This window comes from Haliotis cracherodii, unplaced genomic scaffold, assembly GCF_022045235.1.
Source record: "Haliotis cracherodii isolate W230 unplaced genomic scaffold, xgHalCrac1.p SCAF_15, whole genome shotgun sequence".
In the NCBI taxonomy this organism is placed as follows: Eukaryota; Metazoa; Mollusca; class Gastropoda; order Lepetellida; family Haliotidae; genus Haliotis; species Haliotis cracherodii.
The window spans coordinates 31,895,413-31,923,184 of record NW_027266270.1 but is presented as its reverse complement, the minus strand read 5'-3'; the positions used below and the strand labels follow the sequence as shown (position 1 = coordinate 31,923,184).

Below are 27,772 nucleotides of genomic sequence, written 5' to 3'. Positions count from 1 at the left end.
CAATACATAGGTCATAATATGATACATACCACAATACATAGGTCACAATATGATACGTATCACAATACATAGGTCATAATATGATACGTATCACAATACATATGTCACAATATGATACGTATCACATTACATAGGTCATAATGATACGTATCACAATACATAGTTCATAATATGATACATATCACAATACATAGGTCATAATATGATATGTATCACATTACATAGGTCATAATATGATACGTATCACAATACATAGGTCATAATATGGTACGTATCACAATACATAGGTCATAATATGATACGTATCACAATACATATGTCACAATATGATACGTATCACAATATATAGGTCATAATATGATCCATATCACAATGCCCATATTCACATCAACCCCTGGGAAACTTCAAGAAAATAAATATTTCAGAGCTGGTTTATGAATCGTCATTCATCATACTGTTAGAAGTTGGACTTATTATCAGTACAGCCTTGGAGCAAGGCTATTCTTGTACCCACTCCCCAAGATGTATCACTGGTGTCACAGACCTATATATAGGTCCGTGATGGTATGTTAGACATTTGTCAAAATGAGATCAATATCATACATAGTAAGGATAAGATATATGGATGAACAACTTCTTTTTTTTTACAATTAGGAGCAACGTTTCAGAGTAGGTTCTAACACCGTTATCAAGCAAATGTAGAACCCACAACTAAAAGTTGCTCCTAATTGAAATAAAGAAGTTGTTCATCCATATGAACATTACTTAGTACTGTAACTTCTAAATGCCTCTCAAAGAAATATCATTCATAGATGTTTCCAAAACAAATATGAAGGTGGTGCTTAACTTTTTTCCAGGTGTATACAAGGAATATAATCTGCATTATAATAATTATGAAGGTAATATCTTTATCATATCATGTTATTCTTGAAATAATCAAGTTACCATGGTTAAAGATTGCATTACTAAGTATCTGTATCTAAACCGCAGGGTAATACAATTCCTGAGTGAACAGCTCTACCATATTTATTACACACTGCCAAATGATTTGATAAGGAAACCTCTATCTCAATAGTTTGGAAATGTGAAGGCCCAACTTTTATCCTAAGTAGGCATTGCGTTGATGTATGGAGCTTATTAAAAGTAGTTCTTGAAGGTGACCTCTTTGGATTGTCATTGAATTGTGATACCAAGTTTTCAGATTGGTATATCTCATTGATTAAATACTTTCGTTATATGATTAGATATACATGGTCCTTGTGTGAAGGAAGTTAACGCCTATGTATCACACTCAGTGATGTGAGTGAGTGAGTGAGTGAGTATGGTTTTATGTCGCCTTTAGCAATATTCCAGCAATATCATGGCGGGGGACACCACAGATGGGCTTCACACATTGTACCCATGTCGGGAATCGAACCCAGGTCTTCGGCGTGACGAGCGAACGCTTCAACCACTAGGCTACCGGACCGCCCCATCCCACTCAGTATCACATCATCCTTGTCACTGCTTCAGTACCCACTATAAACATGTTATGTGATAATAATTACATTGTTAAAACAGTGAACTGTCCTGAGTCACAGGTATGGATTATCTAGATTACACACACGAGAGAATTCCCTGACAAAAATTGTTTCATTGTGAATTTGCCAGCAAGCCATCATCTTTTTAAAATCAACATGTACGCATTAAATACTTACAATACACTCCGAGTCTTCAAAAAGCATAAAACCTATTTTACAAATGCAGCACACTCTAATGACACAAACATGATACACCCGCAGAGAAGAAACAGGTCAAGGGTGGTTATCTGCCCCTTACACTTAGAGTGGCCTCCCTTTCCTTAATGTACACCAGCTCTACACACAATGACCATTTGGATTAAAGGTAAATTGAGTCATATGAAAGGTCATATGAAAGATCATAAAAAAAACTTTCAAGGGTCACAAAAAGTTTCATTGGGGGCAAGTCACGCTATTCGCCTGTCAAGCGGGTTTGACCATAGCCACACTGGCTAGAGAATGAGTATGACAGTATTTTGGTTTGGTTTGTTGTTTAACGCCGCACTCAGCAATATTGCAGCTATATGATGGCGGTCTGTAAAGCCTGAACCAGACAATCCAGTGATTAAATCATGAGCATCGATCCACGCAATTGGGATCGACAGTTTGACAGTAACATTCAGAGCTTTAAGTAGAGCTCCTAGAAAATCTGAGTTATTTTAGTAAGCTGAACGATTTGAAGTTTACCACAACATAAAGTTCACTTTATTACTGAACATGAAGATATTCTTTATGGTATCGAATCCTGCCTCTCTGTGTAGGGGTAAGTGCATGAGAAGGAAAGTATCACCTTTTAGAACGCCGCTTAGAAAACTAAATCAATAATGGCATGGCAGTTTATGATGGATGAATGTCAACGTTAACTAACTTGGTGAAACCTCCAAGCTCAGCATGACACTGACAAAACCAAGGATGACAATCATGTTGATTCTGAGGTTAGAAACCTCAATCAATGGATCCTGGCAGGTAAGAAATTATTTCAGAACAGTGACCTGCTGTAACGTGACCACCCTGACCGACAATGGACACAGTATGCAATGACTGTTGACCAGGAACTGCTGACCCGCGGGTCTTCAATACTGACCAGGTGCATGGTAAAAGCTAAGATGGACAACATTCAATGCAATTACACAACACTACAGAATAAGCATCAAATAGGCACAAGTGGAATTTCTCCAAATTTGAGAAGTACCTTTTTCATTACTCCCATGAAATCAACTAATATTTACACATGGTACTTTTCAATTCTTTTTTATCTTCCTTAAATGCAAAATGAAATTCATATATTGCTGAAATCACATCTAATGAGTAAATAAGGCAAAAAATGTTCTTTTTTAAAACATATTAAATAGTCCAATGAACTACTGACGGAATCTAATTCCTGTCACTTGTGTATTCACTAAAAATTATGCCACAGTTAGCCAATAAAATATGTTCATTTTTACTTTTTTTTCAAAAAGACTAAACTACGACATTCTCGTTAACACGCTAACCTGCCACTGTTGGTCTGTTTTCGGATGGGCAGTTACCATGGTTACACAGTTAATTCATTCATCTTCACAAATTCACAAACATTTCTTCTTGGAATGCTGACAATAACAGTTTCACATCTGGTAAACTTGACACAACTGTCTGACTAGCATTCTATAAGTTGGTGAGTAAAACAGAAAACATACAACTTTATGAAAAACAATTTCTGGTTCATTGCATTTAGTGACGTTTCAATGTAGAATCTTACACCGTTTCCTAGCTGAAGTAGTTGGTTTGTTGTTTAACGCCGCACTCAGCATTATACCAGCTATATGACGGCGGTCTGTAAATAATCGAGTCTGGACCAGACAATCCAGTGATTGCTATCATGAGCATCGATCCACGCAATTGGGATCGATGATATGTATCAACCAAGTCAGCGAGCCTGACCACACGATCCCGTTAGACGCCTTTTACGACAAGCATGGTCACCTTTTACGGCAAGCATGGGTTGCTGAAGACCTATTCTACCCCGGAATCTTCACGGGTCCTAGCTGAAGTGACTACACAGATATCTATTAGCTACGTGCAGTCTCGTACCTGTTGTAGTTCATGCTAATCTGCGTATCACAACATATGATGCATGTAACCTCTCACTGCTTGGGTGTAGTCACTCCAGCTTCATAAAGGTGTAAAAGTGAGTGAGTGAGGTTTTACGCCGCTTTTAGCAATATTCCAGCAATATCACGGCGGGAGACACCAGAAATGGGCTTCACACATTGTACCCATGTAGGGATTCGAACCCGGGTCTTCGGCGTGACGAGCGAACGCTTTAACCACTAGGCTACCCGACCGCCCTCATAAAGGTGTAAGAATCACTTAATGTACTAAACCAGAAGTTGTTATCCATTGAGTTGTATATATTCTTAACGATACAATTTATTCAGTGTGACTGTTGTCAAATATCAGATCTCAATGTTGCATACTATTCACAAGGTCAAGGCCCTTTAATGCCAGAATCTTTTCAGGTCAAGTCCACGTAACCAACAAAGTCAAGGTTATGACTCTCAGTGAAGGTAAAAAAAATCTGAAGTGCAAGGTCATATGACACTGAAGACAAGGTCTTGTGACTAAATGTCAAGGCTGTGACTTTCAGTCTCTGAGTTTCTCCATTCTCACAGTCTCTCGTTCTCTCTTTCTTCCACGGCAGCATCGTCTTCAGTATATCTGTGCTTACGTTCCGCATCTTCGTCACCAACCACACGTCGGAAATAGAAAATCGTCAACACCAAACCTGAAATCTGCAAAGCAAATCTAATATTATACAAACGGCATTAAGAACCTTCAGCATGTATTATAATTTTAAACTATACACGATCTTCATAGCCGAGTGAGTGAGTCGGGATTAATGCTGTTGTGAACTGTTTTTCAATATGGTAGTGGGAGGCACGGGTGGCCCTGTAGTCTAAGGCGCCGCGATTCGCTGTGCAGAGTTGCGTCCCTTGGGCATGCCAGAAACCTATGACTGTTGGTTCGAATCCCTGTTTGCCCCGATTATGTTTCTAGGTTTGTCAGCACCTTACCCGTGCATGTGGGTTTCACCGAAGTGGTAAACGTCTGACACCTGCATCACTTCGGGCTTTCCTCCAACATTAAGCTGACACGCCACAATATAACTGGAATAATGTTAAAAGCGGCGTTAAACCCAACTCACTCACTCACCCAATAGTGTTTCAGATACATGACTGCCTAATTATCCGACATGGTTTTTCGATTCAAAAGCTTTTTTTCTGTCGATCCGATAACCCCTGAAAGCAGGCCACATCAGGAGAACGCCTTAAGCAGCACAATCAACAAGCCTGTGTGTAGGTTTCTAATTTCTCAGTATGCAAAGAATTCAGAGCAAACATATCAGACTTCACCTCAAAAATGGACATAAATGACCAGTTCCAAATGTTGGATAATAATATCCATGTGATGAAGTGGGTATTTTAATACCCCATCATTTCAATTACGTCTTTCAATCAATGACCTAATATTTCCCTTACATGAGTCTCATGCCTCAGACATTTACCATTTTGGTGAAACCCACAAGCGCCCATATAAGGCTGACAAACCTATACCTTTTCATCTCTTTGCGTGATATCATAGCACTGTATGGCATAATCAATGAAATGTTGCTACACCTTAAAGGAATTGAGGTAAATATGCCATTTCATCATGAACTAAAACAAACTTCCTATGTTGGTACCCTGGAATGATGACAATATATAAATGTCAATGATGCAGCTCTGAGATGTGTGCAAGGTACTCGCCCGATACAAGGTCCTACAACTTACCATAGAGATGGAGAAGACAAAGCCAATGGCCATTAGTATGCCAGAGTGGTCCTGCAGAAAGGTCTTCGCACTGGAATAGCACCCCTGAAACATTTCCCAAACTTAATTCTTGTGCATATTCATTTATGCTACAAATACATTTTACTGGGTTTCGTTCCTAGAAAGAAACTCTCAGTCATAATCCACCCCATCCTGTCTCATCCCCATTGAACCACACACACACTGGCCCCTATCCACAACCATGCACCAACACCCTGGCCCCATCCACCCACACCCTGGCCCCCATCCACCACAACCATCCACCCACACCCTGACTCCATCAACCACAACCATCCACCCACACCCTGGTCCCCATCCACCACAACCGTCCACCCACACCCTGGTCCCCATCCACCCACACCCTGGCCCCATCCACCCACACCCTGGCCCCCATCCACCAACACCCTGGCCCCCATCCACCACAACCATCCACCCACACCCTGACCCCATCAACCACAACCATCCACCCACACCCTGGTCCCCATCCACCACAACCGTCCACCCACACCCTGGTCCCCATACACCACAACCATCCACCCACACCCTGACCCCATCAACCACAACCATCCACCCACACCCTGGTCCCCTTCCACCACAACCGTCCACCCACACCCTTGCCCCCATCCACCCACACCCTGACTCCATCAACCACAACCATCCACCCACACCCTGGTCCCCATCCACCATAACCGTCCACCCACACCCTGGTCCCCATCCACCCACACCCTGGCCCCATCCACCCACACCCTGGCCCCATCCACCCACACCCTGGCCCCCATCCACCACAACCATCCACCCACACCCTGGCCCCATCCACCCACACCCTGGCCCCCATCCACCCTCACCCTGGCCCCTATCCACCCACACCCTGGCCCCCATCCACCCACACCCTGGCCGTCATCCACCACAACCATCCACCCACACCCTGGCCCCATCCACCCACACCCTGGCCCCATCCACCCACACCTTGGCCCCCATCAACCACAACCATCCACCCACACCCTGGTCCCCATCCACCACAACCATCCACCCACACCCTGGCCCCATCCACCCACACCCTGGCCCCCATCCACCCTCACCCTGGCCCCTATCCACCCACACCCTGGCCCCCATCCACCCACACCCTGGCCCTCATCCACCACAACCATCCACCCACACCCTGGCCCCATCCACCCACACCCTGGCCCCCATCAACCACAACCATCCACCCACACCCTGGTCCCCATCCACCACAACCGTCCACCCACACCCTGGCCCCCATCCACCCACACCCTGGCCCTCATCAACCACAACCATCCACCCACACCCTGGTCCCCATCCACCACAACCGTCCACCCACACCCTGGCCCCCATCCACCCACACCCTGGCCCCATCCACCCACACCCTGGCCCCATCACAACCATCCACCCACACCCTGGTCCCCATCCACCACAACCATCCACCCACACCCTGGCCCCATCCACCCACACCCTGGCCCCCATCCACCCTCACCCTGGCCCCCATCCACCCACACCCTGGCCCCAATCCACCCACACCCTGGCCCTCATCCACCACAACCATCCACCCACACCCTGGCCCCCATCCACCACAACCATCCACCCACACCCTGGTCCCCATCCACCACAACCATCCACCCACACCCTGGCCCCGTCCACTCCACCCTGGCCCCATCTACCATAACCATCCACCCACACCCTGGCCCCATCCACCCACACCCTGGTCCCATCCACCATAACCATCCACCCACACCCTGGCCCCATCCACCCACACCCTGGTCCCATCCACCATAACCATCCACCCACACCCTGGCCCCATCCACCCACACCCTGGCCCCCATCCACCCTCACCCTGGCCCCTATCCACCCACACCCTGGCCCCAATCCACCCACACCCTGGCCCTCATCCACCACAACCATCCACCCACACCCTGGCCCCCATCCACCACAACCATCCACCCACACCCTGGTCCCCATCCACTACAACCATCCACCCACACCCTGGCCCCGTCCACTCCACCCTGGCCCCATCTACCATAACCATCCACCCACACCCTGGCCCCATCCACCCACACCCTGGTCCCATCCACCACAACCATCCACCCACACCCTGGCCCCATCCACCCACACCCTGGTCCCATCCACCATAACCATCCACCCACACCTTGGCCCCATCCACCCACACCCTGGTCCCATCCACCATAACCATCCACCCACACCCTGGCCCCATCCACCCACACCCTGGTCCCATCCACTCACACCCTGGCCCAAATCAGCCACACCCTGGCCCCCATCCACCCACACCCTGATCCCCATCCACCACAACCATCCACCCACATCCTGGCCCCATCCACCCACACCCTGGCCCCATCCACCACACCCATCCACCCACACCCTGGCCCCATCCACCACACCCATCCACCCACACCCTGGCCCCACCCACTACAACCATCCACCCACACCCTGGCCCCATCCACCCACACCTTGGTCCCATCCACCCACACCCTGGCCCCATCCACCCACATCCTGGCCCCATCCACCAACACCCTGGCCCCCATCCACCCACACCCTTGCCCCATCCACCCACACCCTGGCCCCATCCACCACACCCATCCACCCACACCCTGGCCCCACCCACTACAACCATCCACCCACACCCTGGCCCCATCCACCCACACCCTGGCCCCCATCCACCCACACCCTGGTCCCCATCCACCACAACCATCCACCCACATCCTGGCCCCATCCACCCACACCCTGGCCCCATCCACCACAACCATTCACCCACACCCTGGCCATCCACAACCATCCACCCACACCCTGGCCCCCATCCACCACAACCATCCACCTACACCCTGGCCCCCATCCACAACCATCCACCCACACCCTGGCCCCCATCCACCACAACCGTCCACCCACACCCTGGCCCCCATCCACCACAACTATCCACCCACACCCTGGCCCCATCCACCACAACCATCCACCTACACCCTGGCCCCATCCACAACCATCCACCTACACCCTGGCCCCCATCCACAACCATTCACCCACACCCTGGCCCCCATCCACAACCATCCACCTACACCCTGGCCCCCATCCACAACCATCCACCTACACCCTGGCCCCCATCCACCACAACTATCCACCCACACCCTGGCCCCCATCCACCACAACCAGGCCACACCCCAGCCCAACAGGTAATATGAAGTTTAATTGTATTTAAGGCCTCTGTCCCATATACAGAGAGCGAGTGTTTTATATCTTAAGGCAAATTTACTGACATTTCACAGACTCAACACAAATATGACTTTTTACGAGTCAACGTAGGGTATTTGTATCCATTCTCTGACAACCAAGGTTCATATGATCAATAAAATATCTAAAAAAAAATTCTCTTTACAAACTAGTCCTGCAGGTAAAGATGAGAAACCGTGTTACTTACATTATAATACAGAAATTGGTTTCTGATGTTTGATAATAGATTGTTGGGAGGTCCCATCCCAAAGTTCTGACACTTTGCCACATCTGTATAATCTCCTATCCTCTCATCATAGACACAGCAGGTCTCCGGGACGTACTTCTTCCTGCGGTAGTCTGCAGGGTAGGACATCAGTAGAACATCAGTAGAACATCAGTAGAACATCAGTAGAACAGGAGTATTGTTTGTTTGTTGTTTAACGCCACACTCAGCAATATTCCAGCTATATGACGGTGGTCTGGAAATAATTGAGTCTGGACAAGACAATCCAGTGATTGAAATCATGAGCATTGATCCAAGCAATTGGGATATGATGACATGCATACCAAGTCAGCGGGCCTGACCACCTGATCCTGTTAGTCACCTCTTACGACAAGCATTGTTGCCTTTTACGCTGCTGTAGACCTATTCTGCCCCAGATCTTCATGGGTTGCTGAAGACCTGTACTACCCCAGATCTTTTTGGGTTGCTTAAGATCTATTCTACCCCGTATCTTCATGGGTTGCTGTAGACCTGTACTACCCCAGATCTTCATTGGCAGCTGAAGACCTATTCTACCACAGATATTCATGGGTTGCTGAAGACCTATTCTACCCCTGATCTTCATGGGTTGCTGAAGACCTATTTTACCCCGGATCTTCATGGGCGGCTGAAGACCTATTCTAACCTGGATCTTCATGAGTTGCTGAAGATCTATTCTACCCCGGACCTTCAAGAGTTATTGAAGGCCTATTCAACCCCGAATCTTCATGGGTTGCTGAAGACCTATCCTACCTATGATCATGGGTTGATGAAGATTTATTCTACGCCGGACCTTCAAGAGCTGCTGAAGGCCTATTCTACCCCGCATCTTCATGGGCAGCTGAAGACCTATTTTACCCCGGATCTTCATGGGCGGCTGAAGACCTATTCTAACCTGGATCTTCATGAGGTGTTGAAGATCTATTTTACCCCGAACCTTCAAGAGTTGCTGAAGGCCTATTCTAACCTGGATCGTCACGAGTTGCTGAAGACCTATTCTAACCCGTATCTTCATGGGCTGCTGAAGACCTATTCTACCCCAGATCTTCATGGGTTGCTGAAGACCTATTCTAACCCAGATCTTCATGGGTTGCTGAAGACCTTTTCTAACCTGGATCTTCACAGAAGTAGAATAGCATGTGGAACAGGTGACTTGGCCAAGCATTGAATCAGCAACATGGCCAACAGATGACAGTCTTTGAAATCAACAGTAAGGTTGTCGTTCCTGTTACTCACTCTGCTGTTCCATGAAGAACGCTGTACTCTGGTAGAGTTTCCAGTCAGACCCACGCACAGCACAGCACCTCAACTGAGGAATAAATACAAGACATATTTATACATATATATCAGCCATCAGTATTATAACAGTTTATCATTGGAGGATCACAACACCCATTATCACACCTTCATGTCAGAATGATGAGAACTGATTGGTCCATGTGATCTTGATAAAATACTACCGGTATGTAACCCGCCTTGGAGGGAAATATATTTCTCAGCGGGAGAATAAATCCCTTATAACCAGCAACGAGCAAGACAGGCAGCACAGGGATTTCTGACAGGCAGAATAAATCCAATTTACCTGCTTCAAAGCAAAAGGTCAGACACTTTTTCCGAGTCAATGAACGTCACATGACATGGCACAAGTTAACCCAAGCTCTATTGAACATCTTTGAATTTTGAATTTGTTGTATTTTTTTCACAATGTAATACTTAAACATGTCGATAAGATAAATACCTAGTAGCAGGGTCACCCTGGGAACATGGGGTTTTATGCATCCCTTGTAAGGTTTTATACTACTCGCCTCTGGCGCAAGAGGCGATTAACGGGATCAGGTGGTCAGGCCCACTGACTTGGTTGACACATGTCATCTTATCCCAATTGCGTGAATCAATGCTCATGATGTCAGTCACTGGATTGTCTGATCCAGCCTCGATAATTTACAGGCCGTCATCATATAGTTGGAATATTGCTAAACATGTTAAACAGCAAACAAACAAAAGAAATGAACAAACAATCTGCGATATATTACACTCCAGGATTATTCCATAGGGTTTTGGGGAAACAAAATGGCCAACATACGTCTTTCTGTACTTTGTCCCAGGCAGCAGTAGCTGCAGCGTTTTCAGATCCACGAGCACCATATTTCTGCTGCAGGGATTCAGCCATGGAATTCTGCATCTGCTCTTCAAGCTGTCATGGATAACGATACATATCATCACTCTCATCACAATATTGCACTACCGGGTACCCATTCTGCAACCACATCATAAAAGGTACTGATCATGTTCATGTCCTTATCTAACATCAGCGTTCCCGTTTATCGGTAATCACCAGTATTCTACCGGTAAAATTAGGCTTGGACAGGTAATTCATGTGGACCGGCAAATAAAGTGCCTTATAAATCTTCGTTGTTGAACAAAACATTGGTGATATTCATATAAATACATTTTTCGAACAAAGTCATCTTGTTTGTTATCATCAGGGTTTCCCCTCGTCTAGGTTAAATATCCATTTGTAGCGACTTTGTCTCGAAATATTAAAAAAAAAGTTACTTTCGAGATAACATCTTTGCAATGAACATGATGTTGAAAGAATGAAAACCAAATAATTTCTATATGTTTTTTTATTTGTTGAAAGTTGGGATGGGAAAAATTAGGACAAGGACTGGCAATTTTAAAAGCCATTACTTTCTGTTACTTGATGGAGTCACATATTTGACCTCAAATTTGAAATTGATCATGATTATTGAAGAAATGACTTCAGACATATCATGTCAATGCTTAAACATCCCGTCAGCCTGAAGTACATACCAATTTTCACAAAGACTATTTGACAGTTTGACATCAAAACAACAACACTGTGCTGGATTTTGGGGCATGACTTACCTCCCCTTGGAATACAGCGGCCATGATGGCGCCGATAAGGAGCAGGAGGAAGATGAGGAGGAGGAGGACGAAAAACTGCAAACAAAAAAATATATTGTTAGATTATTAGAATTTTTGCCAAATATTAGTGGACTCAAATAATTATCTGATTGTCACTCTCTTAGTGACACCGTGCTTGTGGGTGTCACCATAGTGGTAAATATCTGAGACCTGCATCACTTCGGGCTTTCCTCCCACATTAAGCTGACACGCCATGATATAACTGGAATACAGTTAAAAACGGCGTTAAACCCAACTCACCCACTCACTCTTTCTTTCATGCATACTTGACTTGCATATTACTTAGGTAATGGTCAAGTTATGAGTACATTGTACGCACATACCCAGTTTATCTGCCATTTGGAGTACATATTAATCTGATTACCATTCAATACGAGAACCATTACACTCTTTAGTAATCCTTAATAACCTCTGTAAATCTAGTGACCCCCAAAAGGAAAAGTTGAAAAAAATCAAATCCGAAAAATACTATTTTTTAATTCTGTCCAATATGAACTTGCATTTTAACCACCAAAAATTGTTTATACAACATATACAGGTGCAACTGCAAGAAAAAGGGTTACAAAGGGTTATTTTAAGGGACAGGCTTTACTAACACTGTAAAGATCATGCACATGTAGTTTCATAGTCCTTAAGAACAAAAATAGAATCTGAAACAATTTCCAATCTCATTTAAATCAGATCTTAGTTCTCGCTATCGCTAATCAAAGATCTGAGGACTTCCCATTACGGGTTACGTCAGAACGACCTTTCATCTGACCAATCAAAGCATCATTTACCAGATCATGAAAGTGACAGTCGGAATGTGTTTTCTAATCATGCAACCTCGAAAATGTTAACACGGGGTATTCCGAACGACAGTTAAGGCCCGTACGACTGATTCTGTCAAAATTATTGTCTATCTCTTGCTTCCGTGGGATAAACATTTGAACGGAGGAGGCGTTGCACAGTACGTGGGAAACACTGTCATACAATCTCAACCATTTATCAGACATTCCACAATCTTCGTTTGTTCAGTTTTCAAAATTATAATCGAGAACTCTGTCAACATATCTTTAAAGCGAAGTCTGAAATGGAAGTCGCCAGGTTGAAAAAGTGCCGTTAAGCTCAAGAAAGCTGCTTTCTAATTGGCTGATGTCGACTTCTTGTTATTCAATTCAGTGGTCAGTCAAAGTTCGCGAAAGGTCGTTCTGACGTGACCCGTAATGGGATGTCCTCAGATCTTTGTTTAGCGGCAGCAAGAACTTAGTTCTGATTATCATTTTTATGCTAAGATCACTTTGTGGTACAGGAAATAGCTTCTTCTTTTTTCAACAAGGATGCAAAACAACCTGGTTTTTCAGTCAAGATCATAACAATAGTCAGAGCTCCAGATAAGTTTTTGGTGTTGTGGGTATTTTACCCATGCATTTTAAAATCATTGGGTATCAGTAATTCTATCTGGGTATTCAAATTTCTGTTACCCACTAGTTTTTACACATGTGGGTATTTAAGTTAAATATTTAAAAACACTTTTCATCTAGTCCCTGCAAACTGGTTTCATGTGGGTTCGAGAGCTCAAAAATACCACGATACTTCCACAAGAAAGTGTGATGGCAAATGATCATGATGTAACTCTCATCGTGGAGTTAGGCAAGGTTGACGGAATGCCTGTTTGTAATTTCAAAATAAGTTGCTGATTTGCTAATCGAATACTCGTAGTTACTTCACAATATTTTGATGATACGCACAAGTTTTATTTTTGTTGCATATCTGTAATGTTCGTTGTGTATTTGATACGCCTGGATTTTATTTTACTGCGTATTTCTGCATTTCTGATGCATATTTTACGCAGATACACAGCTTATCTGGAGCTCTGCATAGCAAAGGGCCATGCTTAAATCTGAAACATTACCACAATGAGTAAGATCCTGTTTTTCCGAATGGAGGCCACGAGGCCCACGATGGCACTGGCGACTACTACAATGCCTCCGATGAGCAGGAAGTAGGACGCCACGGTGATCAGATCTGAGCCGATGATGTGCGACAGGAAGATCTTGTCTGCGATACTCCATATTGAAACAGCAATTATAGCAATGCCAGCAATCTGAAACAGGGAAAGCCAACATTCATATTGTCACTGTGTACGTGTAGGGCAGATTAATGTCAGAGGAAAGTGATGAAGGTCCAGGCAAAGTGAAGTAGCTGTGTGAGTGGCTGTCTGTGTGAGTGGGTGGTTGTATGAGTGGTTGGTTGTAAGAGTGAGTGAGTGAGTGTCTGAGTCAGTAGTTGTCTGGGTGAGATTGGTTGAGTGGGTGGTTGTATGAGTGTGTGGTTGTAAGAGTGAGAGAGTGAATGTCTGAGTTAGTAGTTGTCTGGGTGAGATTGGTTGAGTGGGTGGTTGTAAGAGTGAGTGAGTGAGTGTCTGAGTTAGTAGTTGTCTGGGTGAGATTGGTTGAGTGGGTGGTTGTAAGAGTGAGTGAGTGAATGTCTGAGTTAGTAGTTGTCTGGGTGAGATTGGTTGAGTGGGTGGTTGTAAGAGTGAGTGAGTGAATGTCTGAGTTAGTAGTTGTCTGGGTGAGATTGGTTGAGTGGGTGGTTGTAAGAGTGAGTGAGTGAGTGACTGAGTCAGTAGTTGTCTGGGTGAGATTGGTTGAGTGGGTGGTTGTATGAGTGTGTGGTTGTAAGAGTGAGAGAGTGAATGTCTGAGTTAGTAGTTGTCTGGGTGAGATTGGTTGAGTGGGTGGTTGTAAGAGTGAGTGAGTGAATGTCTCAGTTAGTAGTTGTCTGGGTGAGATTGGTTGAGTGGGTGGTTGTAAGAGTGAGTGAGTGAGTGACTGAGTCAGTAGTTGTCTGGGTGAGATTGGTTGAATGGGTGGTTGTAAGAGTAAGTGAGTGAGTGTCTGAGTCAGTAGTTGTCTGGGTGAGATTTGTTAAGTGGGTGGTTGTCTGATTGGTTAGTTGTAAGAGTGAGTGAGTGAGTGTCTGATTCAGTAGTTGTCTGGGTGAGATTGGTTGAGTGGGTGGTTGTAAGAGTGAGTGACTGAGGGGTTGTCTGAGGTCAGAGTGAGTGGTTGTCTGAGGTCAGAGTGAATGGTTGTCTGAGTCAGTAGTTGTCTGGGTGAGATTGGTTGAGTGGGTGGTTGTAAGAGTGGTTAGTTGTAAGAGTGAGTGAGTGAGTGTCTAAGTCAGTAGTTATCTGGGTGAGATTGGTTGAGTGGTTAGTTGTAAGAGTGAGTGAGTGAGTGTCTGAGTCAGTAGTTGTCTGGGTGAGATTGGTTGTGTGGGTGGTTGTAAGAGTGAGTGAATGAGTGTCTAAGTCAGTAGTTATCTGGGTGAGATTGGTTGAGTGGTTGGTTGTAAGAGTGAGTGAGTGAGTGTCTGAGTCAGTAGTTGTCTTGGTGAGATTGGTTGTCTGAGTGACTGAGAGTTTGACTGAATGAGTGAGTTGTTTATCAACTTTGATGATGAAGTAATAATTCAATATTTTCAAGTCTATAAAGGAACACGAGGCCCATAGGGCCTTTATCACTCACCTGGATATTTACGCAATCATGACAAAATATATAGAGAATACTACACTCATTCTCGTTAGATACCATTTTTACGAAACGAGTGGACTTTCTATGGTATCTGACCGAGCGAAAGCGAGGTCAGATACCATAGAAAGTTCACGAGTTTCGTAAAAATTGTATCTAACGAGAATGAGTGTGGTATTTTATTTATTACCCACGTTAAATATATATTCAAGTGTAAATACATAACAACTTTCGTTCGTTGACAGACCAAACTGAAACCGGTTGCAAAATCTGGTTGCGCATGAATATTGATATATGACCAAATATGGGCATTGTTGACATGTTTATGCATACGCATTAACAACATGCGCCTGCTGTTCTGTTTGCAAACAAACCAGCACCGACGCTCAAGATCCTTTTGGAAGAAAGTCTTCAACTTTTGGTAATTCAAGCGCCATGTTGTAAGTACGCAGGACACCGATAAGAAAATTTGAAATGTCACATTAGCGCCGCGCTTTGAATATCGGACCAACAGTCGGTCACACTGCCGGGGTCCTGTCTGTGCAATCAAAATGGTTCGGTTTCCTTGATCTATCAGCTGAATTTATATCATGTTCGTACCATTTTGGAAGAGGGATTTCAGACTGTTCGCCAAAGACATTCATGTTAACTGTACCACCCTTTACTGAAGACGTGAAAATCAACAAACTCAAGTCTGCTTGCATGTCAGTGACAGCTTCGAACGATCGAAGGGCAAGGTCGCCACCGGAATAAGAAAAGACAACCGCGATCCACTCACAGCGTTTTACGCTAGAGATAGGGAATGTTACTGTTCACATTTGGGATGTTTGGGGCCACAAAATCAGAAGTCAGGCACACTTCCACGGAGTTTTCGGATGATTTTTATCGGAACTGTGAACTTTAAGTGATCTGGTCGTGCTGTCGTGTTCGTTCATTCATGAACAACACCTACCGAAACAGCGCCACAAAATACGCTTCAAAGGGGACACCGATGGCACAACCGGATCATCCCAAGTAAGTCTAGATATCTGTCCAGATAGTTTAAACAGACTTCATTTCACCACGCTTATCCTTTTACGTTAAATCAAATTGAAAGTTGCGAAAATGGTCGGGTGCGTCACGCTCAAGGGACGCGCTCGATCGGCAGTCGTACATTGTAAATCGATTTATAGATCTAGCTCGATTATACGTCTGTATGAGCTCTATGCATAACTTATATGGAATGCAAACCGAATTTGATGCGTGTGACTATCTTGTTTGGTTTAATAAAGTGTTTGTAAATATCTCTCGTTCTCATGAATTTCTTCAGTTCTGCCTTGTAATCGCAAAATGAATGACGTCTCGCGATTTTTTATGAATGAAAAAAGTAGTCCCGGTGTGACAGAGGTCACGGTTATCCAATCAAAACGAATAAAACAAGGTCAACCTTGTACGACACACGTGTGACGTACGGATTTAGTATCTTACCACCTGTATCTTCACCACGAGGGTAATAAACATTTGTATTGTACATGTATATAATACTGCAACTATTTCATAATTTTGACTCTGTCAGCATATAAAATGGATGGATGGCGAATCTGACAGCATGAACGTGTATTTCTCTAGATACAAATATAACATAAAGATCTGAACTGTTTCCATTTTATGATCCAGGATCTAAGTTTCCAGAGGCAAGGCTGGACCCCAGGGCGAAGACTATTGGCATAAATGTATTATTCTCTTCATTACAAACAAATGTATACAATGTATCTGTTTATTACAGGGTGGGGATAATATCGGTTTGCATGTTATGGTCAAGGTTCTAAAACCTTTGGAAGTGCCGGACAGATGAACAGAAGGGCCAGTCCTGGTAGCATATGTGCATTCCTCTCATTATATTCAGCAACTGAACATATGGTTATACGGTGGGGATGTTAACTATGTCCAAGTTATAAACTCTTCTTGGCCCCGCCCATCAGTGATCAGCCCTTCCATTTGTACAATTTTGAATTCTTGACACCGGAGAATGCTTCCAACCATATATGGTTGATATCTATCACTAAGTTCCAGAGAAGAAGTCGCTTTGAGCAAGATAGCAAAATTACCCCTATTTGGCCCCGCCCCTAGCCCCTAGCCCCTTGGGAGGTCAGCCCCACGATTTGTACAATTTTGATTCCCCACCACCTAGGGATGCTTCCAGTTAAATTTCATTGATTTCCAATTAGTCGTTCAGAAGAGGAAGTCATTTGAATGAATTGTTGATGGACGGACGACGGACGATGGACGATGGACGACACGGTATGGCATAAGCTCACCTTGGTCCTTCGGCCCTGGTGAGCTTCCAATGAATCATGAAGTTCACAGTTTCCAAAGTATAAAAATACTGAATCTCAACACAAATATCTCACTGCTCTATCTCCAGGTGACAGTGGTGACGCTCAGTTGTGAAAACTGCTTGACGTCAAGTGGTAAGTCACGATTTTCCAAGTTTGTTTACACTGTGCACTCCTTTAAGCTACTTCATGCAACATGGCAGGAAACTCCTTACATTACAGCAATGATTCAACATCAATATATGCGTCAACACAGCTGCCACAACCATGACAACAAGGCCGGACAGATTATTTTCCATAAATCTTGAACATGTCAAATTATTTATTGCATGAACCGTATTCGTCATATTAAACCCGCTGCTCCAAAAAGTGCTCCCTGGCCAACATTTATACGAATCTGAAAGTGACTAAGACCAAATATTTCTTGTGTACATTTCATACTTTTTACCTAAAACAGTTTTGGGTTTGTTTTTGTTTGTTTTTTGTTTAAATAATCGAGTCTGGACCAGATTATCCAGTGACTGACATTTTGAGCATCAATCCACACAATTGGGATATGATGATTTGCATCAACCAAGTCTGCGAGTCTGACCACTTGTTCCCACGAGCCGCCTCTTATGACAAGCATAGTCACCTTTTCAGCGAGAATGGCTTGCTGAAGACCTATTTCACCTCTAAACAAAGATCTGAGGACATCCCATTAGGGGTCACGTCAGAACGACCTTTCATCCGACCAATGAGTGAGTCGCTTACCAGATCATGAAAGTGAAAGTCGGAATGTGATTTCTAATCATGCAGCCTCGATAACTTTAAAACGGGGTATTCCTAACGATAATTACGGGCTTAATGACTGAATCCATACAATCTAGACCATATATTAGCCATTCCAGAATGTTCTTTTGTTCAGGTTTCAAATTTTTAAGCAAAATTTGTCAAAATATGTTTCGAAGCGTAGTCACCAATTTGAAATTAGAGCCATAAACCACGAGAAAGCTGCCTTCTGATTGGCTATTGTCTACTTCTTGTCAGTAATTCCAATGGTCGGTCAGAGTTGGCGAAAGGTTGGTCTGACGTGATCCATAATGGGATGTCCTCAGATCTTTGTTTCGCGGCAGCGAGAACTTAGATCTGATTTTAATGAGATTGGAAATAGACATGAGCTGTACACTTGTGTTCTCCTAATCTACCGGTGATTACGTTCAAACATACCCATTATGACGGAAGAGAATTTTGATGCAATGTTCAGAAAAAATAGTATCTTAAATTACTATTTTACCACGGATAATATATTGTGATGTCATGTTATTTTAATTGCAGATTATACTCTGTATTTTCAAGTGAGTATGGTTTTACGTTGCTTTTAGCAATATTCCAGCAATATCACGGCAGGGAACACCAGAAATGGGCGTCACACATTGAGCCAATGTCGGGAATCGAACCCGGGTCTTCAGCGTGACAAGCGAACGCTTTAACCACTAGGCTACCCGACCGCCCCTCTGAATCTTAAAAAAAATTGATAGCCATAACCAGGGTTATGCAGCAGCACTTTTTGTTAGGTGATGTTTTCCCATGGAACAATTTAACAAATCACCGTTGAGATTTTGCACGATCTTGCTATTTCCATTGCAATGTCTTATGTTTACATTAAATCGTCAAACTACAACAAATATTACTTTTAACAAGTCAAGGTATGGCAGTTATGATATATGTATCCATTTTCCGTCAACTAAGGTTCGTTTCAAGGAGTCAGTAACGGTAATATGATCGCGGTTGCTGTAAATAACGGTGAATTGGTAGAGCGGACTTTATGAAACAGGGCAAACGGAAGTTGTAAGTACTGGATCGACACCGAAATTAATGTAAATATTATTCAATGAAAGTTTGATTATGATTAATAAAATAGATAACATAGTTTACAAACATGAGTCCAGATATACAACTAACACTTTTCATTACCGACGGTGTAACGACAGGATTAACTAGCATAATCCAAAACGGATTTGTTGATATACTATTTCTGATGACAGGTCATGATGAGATGTAGTTTTATTAGGTTGGGGGTCCTAACATTTTGATACAGATTGGCTTATCTATGAGATCGGCTTATCTACGGTCATATATGGTATATAAACAGGCAGAAAGGGCATATAATCATGATAATTTGCTAGTAACTATTGAGGGAGTAGGCGGTAATAAGTGTTGCACTTTAACCTAATCCCTTTGTTTTTTTGGACAAAAAAATATGTTTAATAATAGTAACTATTCGTTAAAAAATGTTTCACCAACATATGAACAAAGTCTGTTCATAACCACCAGATCACTGATAAACATAACATAATGGACAGTTTTACTAAGTGTCCCATTCTGTCAATTTTCTGAGCGACCAGGGTGCTTATTACAGTGAATATGGTGTGTTGTAGCCAGGAAGATTTACTGGCTGAGTTGACTTGCTGTTTGACTCACCAGAAACAATGCACAGAAGGTCACCAAGAGCAACTTCATGAAACTGGTGCTCGGACCCATGTTGGACCCGTCAGGTGCACTGTGGGTAATCTAGACTTTTACGATCACTCAACATGGACTGCACCTACAAACAGATCACTCATGTTCAGACAAACATTATATATAGCATTAGATCACATGATTAAGTGAGGCAGGGAGTGAGGAATTGGTAATGAGGCCTTGAGCGGTATTTCGGGTAGATTTTGACATGTCTGCTTCATATGTAGGGAGAGGTTTTCAAATAAGCGCTGTTTTGTTTACTGATCCCAATTTTCAGTTGAAATAAAAATATGTTGAAACCATCTTTAGGGATTTATCTAGGATTCTTGGCAAAGTGGGTGAGTGAGTGAGTTAGGTTTAACGCGGCTTTTAACAGTATTCCAGTTATATTGCGGCGTGTCAGCTTAATGTGGGAGGAAAGTGAGTGAGATGGGTTTCACGCCGCTTTTAACAGTATTCAAATTATATCACGGGGTGTCAGCTTAATGTGGGAGGAAAGCCCGAAGTGATGCAGGTCTCAGACGTTTACCACTTCGGTGAAACCCACGAGCACGGGTATGGTGCTGACAAACCTAGAAACATATTCGGGGCGAACCGGGATTCGAACCCACAATCATAGGTTTCTGGCGTGCCCAAGGGACGCAACTCTGCACAGGGGATTGCAGCGCCTTAGATGACTGGGCCACCTGTGACCCCCACCCCTTGGCAAAGAAATTAGTTGGAAAACTTTTATTTCTTTAAAAATTGGGATGTTTTTAAAGTTCCCATATTCTTACATTCAGAGGTCATAGTCCCTTCAATGATATAAAACTAATCATTAAAGCCCCTCCCACTTAACTGTCCTCCCACTTAACTGTCCTGGGATACAATGACATGCATCAACCAAGTCAGCAAGCCTGACCACCCGATCACAATAGTCACCTCTTGCGACAAGCAGAGTCGCCTTTTACAGCAAGCATGGGAGCATGGGTTGCTGAAGACCTATTCTACCCCAGATCTTCACGGGTCAGATCAAAGCATTTGAAAAACAATGATATGCAGTCACACAAACTCTTACAACCAGTATAGGTTGCTAAGTACCCACCAATCTGACCTGGGAAACCACACAGCGATGCTATTAATGATTACGTTTCTGTATCCTGATTTCAGCCAGGTACACTTCTATCTCCAATACAGTAGCTACGGTAACGGGGGTATGACAAGGGCACATCACATGCTACACTAACAATGCTACTAAAAGAATAAACCTGTCACTATTTGTCCTGCAGAACTGTAATTTACAGGTACTAGTAAAACCCTGTGAGGATATCGTAAACTATACCATGATATCTCCTCAAACACAATGTTAGCCTGACATAGAAGGAAAGTTGATTAAAGGTTATCTCCGCAGCAATCTTGGTACACATCCTCAGCATGTGTAATCTTACGGAGTACAATGAGACTGCATGTTTTATATCTGTGTGTCTGTTGATCATAATTCTAATGCCGCCCTGAGGAAAAATGGGAAAAGACAACCTCAAAATAAGGAAAACAAAAAGTTCTGTTCAAAAACTGACAGCAATATTTTTTGCATTTAAGGAAGCATGAGTGAGTGAGTGAGTGAGTGAGTGAGTGAGTGAGTGAGTGAGTGAGTGAGATTTTAGAAATATTCCGGCAATATCACAGCGGGGGACAACAGAAATGGGCTTCACACATTGAACCCAAACGGGGAATCAACCAGAGTCTTTGGCATGACAAACGAATGCTCTAACCAGTTGGCTACCCGACCACCCCATGAATGCAGAAACTTGTGGGCACACTTTGCAAAAGACTTGCATACAAGATATATATATGCAAATGTGCACACTGGTTCGTACGTTTAAATTATCATGTGTTTTTAATGCCATAAACACAAAAGCATATTGAAACCACTTATGACTAATATGTCAACATTAACTGATAAATAGGAACTTTTGACTGCTTATTTTATCATCAACAACAAAAATAGACAACAATATGAAATCAGGGTCCTCATTCAACACAATAATCAATGTTTAAATGCAACACAAGCCCCTCCCAATCTAATATCAGCCCAAAAGGAAACAGCAGTCTGTTTGTGGACACGGGTATGGTGCTGACAAACCTAGAAACATAATCTGGGCAAATTGGGTTTGAACCCACAATCATAGGTGTCTGGTGCGCCCAAGGGACGTAACTCTGCACAGCAAATCGCGGCACCTTAGACTGGGCCACCCATGCCCCTGCACATAAATAGCAACATATCTGGAATTTAAACCAACGGTCATAGGTTTTTGGTACATCAAAGGGATGCAACTCTACACAGCAGGCTGTAGTGCCTCAGTAAATTTGATAAACGACTAATTAAACTAAAGAGATTTGCCCAAGAAAAGAATGAAAACACTGTGTACACTTATTATATAGAATGACACTGAGGAAGCTCATACAGAAGTGAGTGAGTTATTGCCGCTTTTAACAGTATTCCAGTAATATCACCGTGTATCAGATTAATGTAGGAGGAAAGCCCAAAGTAATGCAGGTCTCAGACATTTACCACTTCGGTGAAACCCGCGAGCACGGGTATGGTGCTGACAAACCTAGAAACATAATCGGGGCGAACCGGGTACAAACACAATCATAGGTTTCTGGCGTGCCCAAGGGACGCAATTCTGCACAGCGAATCGTGGTGCCTCAGAGAACTGGGCCGCCCATGCCTCCCTCTTCCTTTTATCATGTTTCTTATGATTATATTGGTCCTGTTAGCAGTGAAAAAGAAGTCACCACTACAAAGCCACAACATTATTTATTGCTATATTAACATTGGGAAATTATCATTGACATTTGCTTCTGTTTGTTTGTTTGTTTGTTATTTTACGACACACTCAGCAATAATCCAGCTATATGACGGCGGTCTGTAAATAATCTAGTCTGGAACAGACAATCCAGTGATTGATATCATGAGCATCGATCCACGCAATTGGGATGGATGATATGCTTCAACAAGTCAGCGAGTTTGAGCACCCGATCCTCTTAGTCGCCTTTTACTACAAGCATAGTCGCCTTTTACGGCAAGCATGGGATGCTGAAGATAAATAAAATCAATAACTCATTTTACAAAATGCCTCAAAAGTAATGTTGTATTCTATACCTTCAACCTTGCATTGCCATGACATCTACCTTATTCGACCTAATAACGCCCAGGGCGCTCGCAAAATTAGAAATAGGGGCCTCTTATTAGAATGGTATTTTGGTGAATAAAAAACAGAGTTGAAAGATAAATTTCGTGGTTTATGCTGACAGCCTGAAATGTTTATATATACGACAGATATATTTTTCTAGAATTTAATTGCCCATACTTAAGGGTGCATAAAACACACGAGTGCGTATTATACACGAATAAATAAGTCTTGTGTACATTGATCAATCGGAAGGGGTCCTAATTGGGATTGTTTACAAGGCAATACATTAATAAATATCGCCGTGGGCGCTTATTAGAGCGGGGCGCTTATTACGTCGAATAAGGTATATGCTAATTTATGAACATTCACCATAATTTAATAACACAAAAAAACAAGTTAGACTTTTACATTTGGGCCTCAATTAACAACTCAACATTTGCAAATTGAGAGACTTTGACTCACAGACCATTCTAAATAACAGGACACAACATGAGAAAAAAACAAAATCACAACAGGGTTTCAGCATCCATTAGAGTATTATCCAAAACACATACCGAGGGACTTTTCATTATAACAAAAAGAGTGAGTGATGGGTAAGGTGGAAGGGTGGGTGTGGTTGATGAAACTCCCAAATTTTAGGAGTTCAACGCTACCCAGGGTGAAACCAGTGGCAATATTGATATTGGTATGAATTAGTTTAAAAACTGTTTGAGTATATGATTTGATAATATTGGTTAGCCATTAAACATCTTACATCAAATAACCGCAATGTAATATATATTATATTGTAACATTACTGATTACAGACAATAAATACTTATGTACATTTATGGTGATATTACAAAACAGTAGGATGCTGTGAAAACTCCTCAAAAGTTACCTGTGACTGTTAGTCATCATACTATAAATAGCTGATAAGCGTCATCGTACCGGTATTTGCTTCCATGCTCGTTACCATATGAATAAGGCACATTTGACACACAATTTAAAGCTTGATAGCAACTATCTTAAACTATCTGGAACTGACAATGTTTTGATCGTTCCCACTGACTGGCTCCTTAAGTCATGGCTTTGCACACCTGGCCGCCATTTTTACCGGGACAGGTGACTTGTCACCCATTTTCGTTAGTACAGGTGTGCATGTTTTTTGCTGAATACTCGCATTAAAAAAGCAGGTCACCTCCGATGGCCCGTCATATTAACACTTACACTTTAAACTCGGTGCCTTTCTTTCATATAGCCTGGTTTGTTTAGACTACTGTTAAATGTCACTATCAGATCAACTTACCTTCCCGCTCCGCTTTATAGTCCGAACTCTCAGGTGTGTAAGTTAGAATGGGACGAAAAGCGGAAGTGGGTGTGGAAAGTTCAAGGAAACACTCTTTTGGTCGCGAATCAGCAATGGGAGTCCACGTGTAATTTCGACACGTCTGCAATTATAGACAAATGAGCTCTCACAGTTATTTATGACACTAACATGACTAATGATCTATTCTTCCCTGTGACGCATGTAATCCACACAGGGCTTTGGAATTGAATTGTTTTATATATTTCAGGGATTTATCTAGACCTTCCAGCGGCCAATATTTGGCCCCTTGCCTGCAGCAAATGTCAGTAAAAATTTCTAAATTGGAATTAAAAAGTTCCCACTTCATTGTTCATGCTAATATAGTTTTAACCATGATTACTATGGTTTGCTATGACTTCGTAGAGATAACTTGTACTTCACTGATAACAGGGCCAATAAACAAGTATAAATATATATAGGAAGCAGCTTTAATGCATAGTTTTACATTATTGCATTGAATATGATGTTAAAACACCTCTAATTTGAAGAAAATAAAAACTGACAGATTTTTCTGGCAAGAGCACATAGTTTGGAATCCCATATAAAACCATATCATTGTGTAACGCCCCTGAAATGGGGTTAATGTCACATCAAAGATTTATTGCACTTATATAGTGACGTGCATGCACGTGTATGTGTGTGTGGCTGCTTGTACTAGTCCGGATTTCATAGTGCTAGCCTACTGAGATACCATGCTGCAGTTTAACATGAATACCCCACTCAGACAAAGTGTACTGACTCCGAGCCGACCAGTCCTTGTTTTAGTCCCTTAATACCAAGCATCAGGCAAGGTGAAAGCAGGTTCCGTTTTTTTACATCTTTTGGTATGACGTGACCGGGGAGTGAACCCCTGATCTTCCTCTCTCCAGGCAAACGCTCTAAGTGGTCCTCAAAGAAAGAGGTGACGTGAAATTTGGTTTAAAGTCGCGCCCAAGATTATTGCACTTATACAGCGACGTGCATGCATGTGTGTGTGTGTGTGTGTGTGTGTGTGTGTGTGTGTGTGTGTGTGTGTGTGTGTGTGTGTGTGTGTGTGTGTGTGTGTGTGTGTGTGTGTGTGTGTGTGTGTGTGGCTGGTTGTACTAGTCTGGACTAATGCTGATTTATAGTGCTAGCACACTGAGATACCATGCCGCAGTTTAACATGAATACCCCACTCAGACACAGTATACTGACTCCGAGCCGACCAGTCCTTGTTTTAGCCCCTTAATGCAGAGCGCCAGACAGGGTAACAACAAGTACCATCTTTTAACATCTCTTGGTATGACGCGACCGGGGATCGAACCCCGGACCATCCACTCTCCGGGCGGACGCTCTACCACTAGACCACAGAGGCGGTCCTCAAAGAAAGAACCAACTAGCAACCATTTTGCAAATGGTGATGACGTCATTTTTGCTGTGGACATGGTGGAGGACGTCGTACAACACCAGGAGGAAGACCTCTAGTGGGATCCAGGCACTCCAGCATTATTGACAGAAGTGTGTGGACCTCGGGGGGGGGGGGGAGATAGTGAACAATAATTAGGTACCACCTCCAACAACACAGACTATCATAGTTTCACTCTTCAGCCATTCCTCATATGTATGTAGTTTGCCTCTGGAGGCTTTCCATTTTTTATTAATTGGTTGACAGATTGCAAACTCAAGGAATCAGTTATATGGGGGAAACACTCCTACCTGAAGGCTTTTTCTTATAAATTTGCCCAAAATAATTGTTTACATGTCTGACACATACTCAAAAGAACGAGACCAAGAAGTAGAGGCAGCAAATATCGATCACATCTTCACTTTTACTCCAAGTAGAGTTTAGCTCTGTTCTTATGCAAAACTTGAACATTCTGTATAATTGAAAAACTAAAACATAAGAGAATTCGACATGTTATCCTTTGTGCATCATACCAGCCCTATACTGTATATTTGGCAAAAATATTTGAAGGGTCTAATTTGATACCGATTTTGAACCAAGGTTTTGAGAAATAAAATCAATAACTCATTTTCAAAAATGCCTCAAAAATAATGTTCTATGTTATACCTTCAACCTTGATGCTATGACATCTATATTGCTAATCTATGCAACATTCACCATAATTTAATAACACAAAAAAACAAAATAGACTTTTACATTGGGCCTCACTTTACAACTCAACATTCGCAAATTGACAGACTTTGACTCACTCACCATTCTAAATAACAGGACACAACATGAGAGAAAATCATTGTCACAACTGGGTTTCAGCATCCAGGATATCCTGGTATTAGAGTATTATCCAAAACACATACCAAGGGACTTTTTTCATTATAACAAAAAGAGTGAGTGATGGGTAAGGTGGAAGGGTGGGTGTGGTTGATGAAACTCCCAAATTTTAGGAGTTCAACGTTACCCAGGGTGAAACCAGTGGCAGTATTGATATTGGTATGAATAAGTTTAAAAACTGTTGGAGTATATGATTTGATAATATTGGTTAGCCATTAAACATCTTACATCAAATAACCGCAATGTAATATATATTATATTGTAACATTACTGATTACAGACAATAAATACTTAGGCAAATTTATAGTGATATTACAGAACAGTAGGATGCTGTGAAAACTCCTCAAAAGTTACCTGTGACTGTTAGTCATAATACCATAAATAGCTGATAAGCGTCATTGTACCGGTATTTGCTTCCATGCTCGTTACCATATCAATAAGGCACATTTGACACACAATTTAAAGCTTGATAGCAACTATCTTAAACTATCTGGAACTGACAATGTTTTTATCGTTCCCACTGACTGGCTCCTAAAGTCATGGCTTTGCACACCTGGCCGCCATTTTACCGGGACAGGTGACTTGTCACCCATTTTCGTTAGTACAGGTGTGCATGTTTTTTGCTGAATACTTGCATTAAAAAAGCCGGTCATCTCCGATGGCCCGTCATATTAACACTTACACTTTAAACTCAGTGCCTTACTTTCATATAGCCTGGTTTGTTTAACCTACTGTTAAATGTCACTATCAGATCAACTTACCTTCCCGCTCCGCTTTATAGTCCGAACTCTCAGGTGTGTAAGTTAG

At 42.9% G+C, this 27,772-nt stretch overlaps 1 protein-coding gene across 1 annotated transcript; it reads right to left on the bottom strand.

Moving 5' to 3' along the window:
* Nucleotides 1–233: 233 nt before the first annotated feature.
* On the bottom strand, nt 234–27,772 carry LOC139462521 (CD151 antigen-like). The gene is made up of 10 exons (XM_071244295.1): nt 27,727–27,772; nt 24,652–24,793; nt 20,149–20,272; nt 13,747–13,938; nt 11,793–11,867; nt 10,987–11,097; nt 10,140–10,212; nt 8,847–8,998; nt 5,369–5,452; nt 234–4,330 (listed from the first exon to the last, which is right to left on the bottom strand). The coding sequence occupies exons 3-10, from the start codon at nt 20,206–20,208 to the stop codon at nt 4,205–4,207; spliced, it is 873 nt and encodes a 290-aa protein (XP_071100396.1). The 5' UTR covers nt 20,209–20,272; nt 24,652–24,793; nt 27,727–27,772; the 3' UTR covers nt 234–4,204.